At 41.5% G+C, this 11,155-nt stretch overlaps 1 protein-coding gene and 1 pseudogene across 5 annotated transcripts; both read right to left on the bottom strand.

Annotated features, from left to right (window-relative positions):
• Positions 1-758: 758 nt before the first annotated feature.
• On the bottom strand, positions 759-3,042 carry ARL4A (ARF like GTPase 4A). Of its 5 annotated transcripts, none has more exons than XM_019958471.2 (2): positions 2,903-3,042; positions 759-1,771 (listed from the first exon to the last, which is right to left on the bottom strand). In XM_019958471.2, the coding sequence occupies exon 2, from the start codon at positions 1,678-1,680 to the stop codon at positions 1,078-1,080; it is 603 nt and encodes a 200-aa protein (XP_019814030.1). In that variant the 5' UTR covers positions 1,681-1,771; positions 2,903-3,042; the 3' UTR covers positions 759-1,077. The 5 variants fall into 5 exon arrangements, with proteins under 5 accessions (XP_019814030.1, XP_019814032.1, XP_019814027.1 ...); XM_019958473.2 differs by having other exon boundaries at positions 759-1,768; XM_019958468.2 differs by lacking the exon at positions 2,903-3,042 and adding an exon at positions 2,202-2,358.
• A 6,405-nt stretch (positions 3,043-9,447) lies between these two features.
• Positions 9,448-10,214, bottom strand: LOC109558069 (histone H3-like centromeric protein A pseudogene; annotated as a pseudogene).
• Positions 10,215-11,155: the final 941 nt, after the last annotated feature.

Below are 11,155 nucleotides of genomic sequence, written 5' to 3'. Positions count from 1 at the left end.
TATCGCTTACATTTTCACTGCACAGTGCATTAGGTGGTGTTTATAAAGCTTCTGCTCTTCTCAAAACACTACAAAAATATATGAAAAACCACATCTGTGTTTAGCCAGCAAATAAAACAAATAATTTACAACTGGAATACTTTAGAGACCAGGTATTGTAATTACATCCTCTTGACTGAATTCATCAATTGCTTTCTTCATAAATCCATATACATTATCAAATCATATGCATTTAAGATTAGTCTACATGCCCAAATCTACTATATAAAAGAGTTACTTTAGGTTCTTCAACTGAAAGTGATTCTGACAACAAAATATTTCAACAGCCCTAAGCCCCCAAAAGGTGTTTTAAACCTGACCGTGTAAAAAGATGCATAGCTGTTTCTAAAAAGTAAAAGACTATACACCAAAACATGCTTTGTCAGAAAAACTAACCCATGCACTTGAATATGCCCTAAATACCTTTTTATTATTTGAAGTCAGACCAACTTAAACATCATCTAGAATTAACATATAGCATTACAGTATTTAATTCCAGAAAATGTCAAGATTCATTTGGCCAAATCTTAAGAAACCAACACTTCCTCCTTGTCCCTGACTGGTTGGACCAATGTGATCAATATAACTGTATATATAATAATCTACTTTAACATTTCCCTTCATTAGCACTTTATCTTAACATACAAAGCCTTGCATACAATTTCTTTGCAAAGGCTTCCCCCGCCCCCCAAAGATGTAAGCACAAAACACTAGGCAGACAATCTTCAAAGTTTTATTTCACTAACTTCAGGTCAAATTTCCCCAACTGTTTTCTGGTCAATTTTATATCCTTGCTTCGCTTCCCAAAATGGCAGTACCAGAAGATTTGTGGGGTAGGGAGAAGAGACCATTTTAAGAAGCACTGCATTTACTCATCTTCCAAAAGGCAACAGAGTTGGATATCCGATTGTTCAACAAAACAAAGCTTTAACAGCATCCAGGAAGGCAGGCAGGCAGACCAGGCTGAAGACACTCTTCCATTTGTCAAAATCAGACCAGAGAAAACCTACTCCACACAGATATAAAAGCTATCACCATTCATCTTTTCTTTTTCTGTTGCCGCAACATTTTTCTTCTTTTAATTATCATATCATGTAGTTTCTCAAGTCCTTCCTTCAGTCCATCGCCTATGATTGCACAGGTGGGCTGCAAATGCCAGGGAGTTGACGAGCTCAGTTCACCCATTGCTAACAATTTCTCAATTTCTGAGAGAGACAGTGAGTTCCTCAGGTCTTGTTTGTTAGCAACTATAAGCACAGGGACCCCTTGATTTTCTGATATCCTTGTTATTTTATGAAGTTCAGTTTTAGCTTCTTCCATCCTTTCAACATCAACAGAGTCCACGACAAACACAATGCCATCTGTGCATCTGGTGTATGACTTCCACAGTGGCCTTAACTTCTCCTGACCACCTACATCCCAGAAGTGGAAAGTGACTGTTTTAGAATTTCCCAAGGTTACCTTAATTTTTTCCGTGTTAAATCCTTTGGTAGGCACGGTATTTACAAATTCATTGAACTGCAGCCTGTATAACACGGTTGTCTTTCCTGCACAGTCCAAACCCAGGATAACAATGTGGAAGGACTGAAATGAAGGCAGGCTGGACAGGATAGAAGTCTGGTCTGACAGTCCATTCCCCATTTCCAGTTGCAGAGAAGTGTTCCAAATTGAAAAATGCTTCCTTCTTACTCTTTAAGGACTTCTCTTCCCAGGAGATCCAGTTACCAGACTGCTGAGAGGGAAAATGAATGTTATTCTTGTGAAATAATGTACAACTGTTCTTCTCTCTTCCTGCTAAAATAAGCGACACGAGGAACTTGATAAATAAAAGTTGCCTCAGTAAACAAACCAAATGAGATAAAAATCATACGCAAACCGAGGCGAACGACAGAATAAGCACTGCCACTGAAATTCTTTAACAGTCACTGAAATTACAGTAATATGTACTTTACTCCTCTGGGTCCCTAGATGTCAGAGACCTCATACGGAGACAATCTACCAGCAACTGGTCCAAGTCGCAGTAACCACTAAGTGCCTTTTTTTGGCAGAAAATTTTAACACATAATCTGATCTTCAGGATCTAATTCCACAAGCTTAACAGCATACCTAAGGTCACTATTATCTTACGCCCGCCACTCCCTCCCAAAATACAATGTTCTCACCTCCTGAATTGGAGCGTGGGTCCAAATGAGAAAGCATTGGTAGGCTTCTCGACACTGGGGCGGACAAACACCCCACGTCCGTTCAGCTTAGCTCTGAAGGAGCTCTGGCGGTTGCAGCACTAGAAACCTTGGTTCCAGACTCGGACCACGCCCACCCCTCACGGCCCACCCCCTAGCCCGAATCCCATTGGTCATCTGCGTCAGCGCGTCCACGCCACGCCCGACCCCCGCGCCCTAATTGGTGAGAGTAACTGCCGTTCCCAGCGCGGCGCAGTCGGGCTCTCCCTCGGACCAAAAGCACCACCTGTTGCCCTCGAGTTAGAAAACAGAGCGCCTGCAGAGGGAGCCGAGCGACCCCTGTAGGGGAAAGAGAGACTCGCCGGCCAGCGAGGCCCCGCCACCCCGCTAGCTCCGCCCGCCCGGGAGCACCTGCAGCTCAGCCCAAGGACGCCGCGCCGAGGTGCTCACATCCGAGGCCCGCGGTCACCACCGGCATGTTAACTCCTTCTCCTCTGGCCGGAGGGTCCTCCCTACGGCCTCGCGGGTCCCCAGGCTTGAGTGATCCCGACCTGGTGCACCCGCCGGGGAAGGCCCGCTGTCCTCGAAGCACGATCCCCTCGTCTGTTTCCCTCCGCACCCGGCCGGCAGGTCTCCCTCAGCAGGGCGTGGCCACATCAGTTGCCCGTCCCGTGGCGGCTCACCTGACTAAATGTCCTTCTCTCGTCCGGATCCAGCGTGGCTCTCTGCCACTCGGGAGTGCGTTGGTACCAGCGGGAGGGCGCCGGCGAGGCCTGGGCGGTGGCAGGGGACGAGACGCCGCTTCCAGGGGCGCTGGCTCGGCGCCGGGCAGCCCTAACGGTGCTCTGCCGACCGCCCCCGGCGCCTGCCGGGGCCCCGCCCCCTTCCCGTGCTCGCCCGGACGCGGGCCAGTGGGGGGCGCGCCGGAGCCAGGTCTCCTAGCAACGGCAAAACAGGGTCAAGTTCAAACCGACCGGTAGCGGCGGGCGGGTGTGGTAGGGTTTCCGGTCTCAGCCCTGAGAGCTACAGCTGTTTCAGAAGCTTACTGCAGCCGGCCGCTATCTTCGGGTGGGTGCCACCCTGCGCCGCCTAGCCTCAGGGCATCCTATGGCGTCCTCGGGGCGGTGGCCGGTAACTCGGGGTCAGGGATTTCAGAGGACTCCGGACGGGCGGGCCCCTTATGTAACGGGGTGACGTGGACATGCCCCAGTAGCTGCCCGGAGAGTCCTGGGTCAGACTGATGTCTGTAACACATCCTCCTTACGCTGAGCAAATAAATGCTCTCTGCCACGTGATCCTAGCAACATCTCGGTGAGGTGGCGACAGGTAGAAATATGCCAATTTTTACAGACGAGGAAATCCTCTCGTTGTTTCAGGTAATCCAAGGAAAATTAGTAGTGGTCCTGAAATTTATCCGCTAATCACTAAATCCATAATGCTTTCCAGTGGATAAGTTTGACTCATTGCAACCGTGTGCTTGACCCATAAATGTGCAAATATTTATTGAACACTTTACAGGCAGTAGGCACAATTCTGTGTGTCTGGGGATAGAATGGTGAGCAAATCAGACCTTGTCTTCGCACTCGTGAAATATTGAAGTCCGTGAGAGAAAAAGCAAGCAACCAAATGTCCGCATGAATAAATGTAATTACAAAACATGATCAATGAAATTCAGAGTACTTATAACAATTAAGGAGGAGTACCGATAAAGATCTGGGAAATCTTTAATGAATAAATATCTTTTTGGAGGAGGCTGTAAGATATTGGAAGAATTTTTACGGTGCACTGTTTTCCAAAAAATTGCACGTATGTAAAATGGATTGAAATTTCTTGAAGAAATTTCCTGATTTTTCTCAAGACCATTATTGCTATATTTGTCTCCTTATGACTAGCATTGGAACAGTATTTATCACACTAAATTAAAAAGAAAAAATGACATAAAACCTAAAGACTAACCTAAGCACAATGCATATTTTCAAGACAGCAATACTAATTTTGGGGAAAAAAAACTAGAAGTCTCAAATGGCATATTCTACCAAGTTATTTATCTAGTATAAGCTAAAGCTTGCTGTATTATAATCATGAACTCTCATTAGCCATTTTCAGTAATTAGCCAGCACTTTATTAAAGTGATAGTCTCCCTTTTCTTGAAAATTTAAAGTTATTCTTTATTAAGCTGGAGAAAAACTTGCAGATTCTCAGTAAATGAAGAATAAAGAGCAAGCTTCTGTGACAGCTTTCTTGTCGTACTAGCTTTGAAATCATGCAGGCTGTATTAGCTGCATATTCACACATTAGTGGCTTCCCTGGGTGGCTCAGTGGTAAAAAATCTGCCTGCCAATGCAGGAGACGGGCTTCCATCCCCGAATGGGGAAGATACCCTGGAGAAAGAAATGGCAACCTATTCCAGTATTCTTGCCTGGATAATCCTATGGACAGGGGAGCCTGGCGGGCCATAGCCGAGGGGTCACAAACAACAAAACGACAAAAACAACAAAATATTAGTTGCCGGAATGCATTTCTACACACACTTCCTCAAGGCCAAAAAAGATGAGATAGTAAAATATTGACAGCTTACAGCCTTATAGAATCACCTTCACTAAATTGTACTTTAATGTTTTATCCTAGGCTTATAACTAGAACCCTTTGGTTAACTATATAGCCTGTGGGTCAAATTCAAGAGATAAGAATGCTTTTTACAGGTTTAAAGGACTGCAACAGAAAAGACAAGATAAGACAGTATAGCAGAAATCATCTGGAGCTTTGAAATACCTAAAATATTTTCTCTCTGGCTGTTAATGGGAAAATGATACTCCTGCTTTATGAGCAATAACAACCATACGAAAACAGCAAATGATAGAAAAAGATCACATTCATAGAACACACGGTCTATTTTGTTGCACAGTCTTTCTATAGAAGGCCCATTCAAATATTTAATTTCAATGCTATGCCAGGAAAATGGACCCTTTAGGCTACAGTTCATAAACTATGTGCCTATGTGCTCTGGGGTGCCTCAGAGAAATAGGAGTTTTATGGGATATTTTAACTTTTGGAGGGAAATACAGTGCCATCTGTTGGACCCTGATAACAACTACAACTATTAAGTTGTCGCGGGCTACAGTCCATAGGGTTGCAAAAGAGTCGGACGTGACTCAACGTCTATTAATAAAAGGAACTCTGGGTTACTTCTTTTGGCTAGAGGGACCATGAAAAAATTACTGAGACACTAGGAGCTCTGTGAACCTCTGACTTTAGTTACGGTTTTTCAAACTTGACTAATTATGGGAGTAATTGTATTTTATAAGCACCCAAATTCCTGGCCCCTATTACAGACCTGCCAAATCAGAATCATCAGGAGAGGGGCTAGTGATCTGTGTTTTCAACAAGTATCCTAGTAATCACTGATTAGACATTTTGAAGAAATACTAATCTTAAGAAAGGGTAAGTTTTCTTTTTTCAAATAAAAAAACGGAATAATTTACCTTGTTTCCCCTATGCGAATACCAGGACCCAGGTCAAATCTGATGTCTGTAGCATTCTTTCTGTCTTCCAAAATCTGATTTTCAACTATCTACTTAAGCATGTACATACTGCAGCTAATGTCCTTCTTGACATTTGCCTTTTTTTTTTTAATTTCACTGCATCAGGTCTTAGTTGCAGCACACAGGCTTGGTTGCCCTGCAGCAGGTGGGATCCTAGTTTCCCAACCAGGAATTGAATCTGCGTCCCCTGCACTGCACGGCAGATTCTCAACCACTGGACCACCGGGGAAGTTCCAACCACTCATTTTTTTATATACTGCTGCTTCTAGAGTTTCTCACTTTGTTTCAGTGCATTTTTATTAGAATTTTCCATGTCTGAAGGTCTGGGTAGACAGAAGACATGATTTCTAGTGAAAGGAATTAGTTCAGTGGAGGTGCTAGACACACAAACACTTAACTGCTAGGATATTCAACAGGACTTCTGGGTAGTAATATAGAAGCTGTTATCAAGTCCTATGCCTGCACAAAATTTATCTGACAGTCACAGTAGCTTAACAGAAAAACATAAACTGAATATTCAAATGTTAAACTGAATATTCAAAGAACTCAAGGGGTATCAGACAAGGGGTAGTGGAAAGGAATTGCAGGTAAAAGTAACAGTATGCACAGCATGGTGGCATTAAGTTTATGATATGTTTGCTGCTGCTGCTAAGTCGCGTCAGTTGTGTCCGACTCTGTGTGACCCCATAGACGGTTGCCCACCAGGCTCCCCCGTCCCTGGGATTCTCCAGGCAAGAACACTGGAGTGGGTTGCCATTTCCTTCTCCAATGCATGAAAGGGAAAAGGGAAAGTGTTCATCCAAAAAGAGGAGACTATAATTTCTCATCGGAAAAAATAATGTGCTGGGGGACTTTAATGGATAGGTCTTTCAGACAGAAAATCAATGAAGAAATAGTATTTGAACAACAGTATAGACCCAATGACTCTAATAGATGTATATACAAAACATTTCAACAGCAGCAGAATACACATTCTTCTCAGACCTACATGGAACATTATCTAGGATGAATCAAATACTAAGCCATGAGACAAGTCTCAACAAAGCTAAGAACACTGTAATTATGTCAAGTATCTTTCTGACTACAGTGGTATGAAACCAGAAACCAGTAACAGGAGAAAAATTAGAAAATTCACAAATATGGTACCTGGAAATTAAATAACACAGTCCTGAACAATCAGTGGACTGAAAAAGAAATCAATACGGAAATCAAAAAATATGGAGACAAATGAAAGTGGAAACACAAAACAAAACTTATGAGATGCACCCAAAGCAGTTCAATGAGGTAATTTATAGCTAGAAATGCATACACTAAGGAAAAGGAGAAAGATCAAAGAAACAACCTAATATTACATTTTAAAGAACTAGAAAAAGAAGAATAACCTAAACCCAAAGTTAGCAGAAAGAAATGATAAAGATTAGAGCTAAAATAAATGAAATAGAATAGAAAATAATAGATTAGCAAAACTTAGGGTTAGTTTTTAAAAAGATAAAATTGACAAACCTTTAGCTAGACAAGCCAAGAAAAGAGAAAAGGTTCAAAAAAAAAAATATATATATATAAATGAAAGAAGGGAACCTGAAATGAATACCACAGAAATACAAGGGATTGTAAGAAAATAATATGAATAATTATATGCCAATAAACTGTACAAACTAAAAGGGATAAATTCTTAGAAACATACAACCTCCCAAGACTGAATCATGAAGAAACACAAAACCAAAACAAACCAATAATGCATAAGAACACTGAATCAAAGAATTCCCAACAAAGAAAAGCCCAGGACTAGATGGTTTCACTGGTGAGTTCTTACCAAACATTTAAAGAAGAATTAATCCCAAAATCTTCTCAAAAATTGATGAGGGAAGGCACACTCCCAAACTCATTTCATGAGGCCATCATTACCAAAGCCAGAAAAGGACATTATAAGAAAAGAAAACTACAGACCAATATCCATGATGAATATATATGCAGAGATTCTAAAAAAAAAATACCTGCAAACCAAATCCAGTAGCATATGTAAAGAATCATACCATGATCAAGTGGGAGTTATTTCTGGGATGCAAGAATAGTTCATCATAGGCAAATCAACAAATGTCATACACTGTATTAACAGAATGAAGAATAATATCTACATATATAAAGCATGAATGTGTGCAAAGTCACTTCATTTGTGTCCAACTCTTTGCAACCCCATGGACTGTAGCCCACCAGGTTCCTCTCTCCATGGGATTCTCCAGGCAAGAACACTGGAGTGGGTTGCCATGCCCTCCTCCAGGGGATCATCCCAAGCCAAGGATCGAACCCGTGTCTCTTACATCTCCTGCACTGGCAGGCAAGTTCTTTACCCACTGAACCAACTGAGAATTCTGTGTATACACACACACACACACACACACACAAGAATATTATTCAGCCTTTAAAAAGAAGGAAATTCTGCCATTTGCAACAATATGGATAAACCAGAAGGGCATTATGCTAAGTGAAATAAGTTAGAGAAAGACAAATACTGTAAGATGTCAATTATATGTGAATCTTAGAAAGCTGAATTCATAGAAACAAATTAGAATGGTTGCCAAGGGCTGAGGGAGAAGATGAAATGGGGAGATGTTGATCAAGGGACACAAACTTCCAATTATAAGAAAATAACTTATAAGTTATTTAAGTTATAGATAAGTTATATTTCAGTTATATATTATATTTAAGTTATAAATAATTTATAAGACAAAGTTCTGAGGATCTCTTGTACAGCATTGTGACTATAGTATAAAATGCTGCATTATTTTTTTTTTGTATTCATAGATAAGCTTTATTTCAATGTTTACATAAAAATGAGTTGATGTCGAACAGGAAAAGGTTTTTACAAAGGGTTAAAATTTATCAAACAACAGAACTTGGTCCTTCCCTGTAGTTTGAATTCAGTTGGCTGACGCATCGTTACTAGTATCCACCCTCACTAATCATTTTCATCACACACAGTATCTAAACGTCTTCAGGTGGCACTTCCTATTTCCCTGGAAGTCTCTTAAACTGCTTTCAGTTACAAGAGAAGGGCAAGGATTTTATCGGCTCATACTCTACTCCACTGGAGGCAAAGATACATCCCTCAATTCTCTTGTTTAAATTGTGGTTGTTGGCAAAGTGTCCAAATGAAGAATTTAATGCTAACACACAAAGAACATAGTATAATCTATGTATAACAGTAACTTTGCTTCAAATTTTTTTCATTAAGAATTATTTTTATTCTCTTTCCACAAGGAAGTTATAAAAATACCTGTAAGAACATTGAAAAGGCTCTTTAAAATCCTGGAATGAAAAATTCTGAAGTATAAATTATGATACATTGTCTATGATTTGCAAATAAAGAATAAAATAAATTCTACAAGTTGGAATTTCTGAATGATTTTGGCAGGAATTTACCAGAAGGAGCCAGAACATCAAACCTTAACAATTTTCTATTTTCATCCCAATTGAGTTTTTGAAAAGCTGTATAATCTGTTGACAGGTACAGTCCACATACAAACTTGCTTCTGCCATTAATGATAAAGTCAATCTGAAGACAGAGATTTGTACGCTGGATGCACCAGGCTCTTCCATGCAACTGACTGGTTTTCTCTTATTTTTTTCCATCATGTTTTAAATAAAAGTAAATATATATATATGGTAAAAAAAATTTTAATGGTACAAGAAGATTTAAAATAATCAGTAAATATCCTTTTTGCCTATAACCTAGAAAATCTGATGTCTTCCAAATCATCAGTCACATGAATAATTTGCAAAGTGAAGTCAACCTTAGAGTCTCTTCATCTGAAAATTATTCTCAGGATTTCTGGAATGTGTTGATTCTCTCATATATTGCCTCTGTTACAGAGGAAAGCCATGCAGTCTTCTTCTAAAAAACAACTAACTACGAAAGCAACTCGCACGCTCTGCTTTGAGAGAGCAAGTCCAGGCAACACCTTGTACTCCATGGATCTGGTCCTGGCTACAGGCAGAAGCTCTGGTATCAACCAGAGACTTGGGCGGGTGGCCAGAGCTCAGCCAAGCCCTGCCTGAATGCCTGGGATCCTCCGGGCCAGCTGCACATCCTTCGGGAAGAGCGTGACGCGGCCGGCGTGTAAGGAGAGGAGATAGGCATCCTCAAAGAGATGAACTAGAAATGCTTCTGCCGCCTCTTGTAGGGCCAACAGGGCCTGGGCTTGCCAATTGAAGTCCACACCACGAGGGAATTGAACACATATTTCTCTTGCCAGGCGGCAGAAGGGGCTCTTTCTTAACAGCGGTGTGTGGTCTTCTGAAGAGTTCGGATCTCCTTCAGGACTCTATGTCTCCGGCGAGCAAGTGGATGGGAGGACGTGCCTAAGGACGGGGCCGGCCGGGGGGCGGCGGGAGCCGAGCTCGCGGGGCGCCTCCTTGGTGTTTCGGGCTTGCGTTTCTGGCGGTGGGGGCCCATGGCGGGCGCGCAGGGCTGGACCCCTGCGGCTCCTTCTGCTGCATTATTTTTTGAAAGTTGCCAAGAGACTAGATCTTAATTATCCTCAGCGCACACAAATGGTAACTATGTGAAATGATGGAGGTTTTAACTAATACTAATATTATTGTAGTAATCATTTCACAATATACATACGTCAAATCATCATGTTGTACACCTAGATTTACATAATATCATATGTCAATTATATCCCAATAAAGCTGGGGAAAAAAGATATGCCTCGAAAAGAGATATTTTCCCATGCCCCAAATAATAGAAGAAAAACAGATGCATTTTCTGTTTATGAAGTATATCAATACCATTCATACTCATAGTAATTTATTCATGCTTCATAATCATATAGCTGTGTTTCCCTGATGGTAAAGAATCTGCCTGCCAATGGAGGAGAAACAGGTTTAATCCCTGGGTGAGGAAGGTCCTCTGGAGAAGGAAAGGCCAACCCACTCCAATATTCCTGCCTGTGAAATCCCATGGACGCAGTCCCCAGAATCTCAAAGAGACAGATACGACAGCGACTGAACAAGAACAATCGTACAGTCAGAGTATTTTTGAGCCAGACTCCATCCTCAGTTGCTTCTTGAACTCCTCTGCCAAATACGCAGCATGTTCAAAACTTAATTATCACTTTATTATCACTCTGACTGAAACATGGCCTTCCTCTTTTAGTCCTTTTTGGGGGGTTGATGGCAATTTATTTAATAACCCAAGTAATAACCTCAGAGCCATTTAAAAAATTCTCTTATGCTTCACTTATGATTAGCCACCAATGTCTCTTTAATCTATGTCTTTACATGCTCATTCCCACTGCTTACATCTGGTTCTTATGATGTCTGTCCTAAACTGGTTAATTCACCCCCTAACTGATTTTTCAGTTAACAGGCAGTGGCAGTGGGATTTGTTTC

This window comes from Bos indicus, chromosome 4 (genome assembly GCF_029378745.1).
Source record: "Bos indicus isolate NIAB-ARS_2022 breed Sahiwal x Tharparkar chromosome 4, NIAB-ARS_B.indTharparkar_mat_pri_1.0, whole genome shotgun sequence".
NCBI classification, from domain to species: Eukaryota; Metazoa; Chordata; class Mammalia; order Artiodactyla; family Bovidae; genus Bos; species Bos indicus.
This window is presented reverse-complemented; position numbering and strand designations above follow the sequence as displayed.

Bases quoted from the DNA above. Each gene is read 5' to 3' on its own strand.
- ARL4A (XM_019958471.2), bottom strand. From the start codon at position 1,680: ATGGGGAATGGACTGTCAGACCAGACTTCTATCCTGTCCAGCCTGCCT.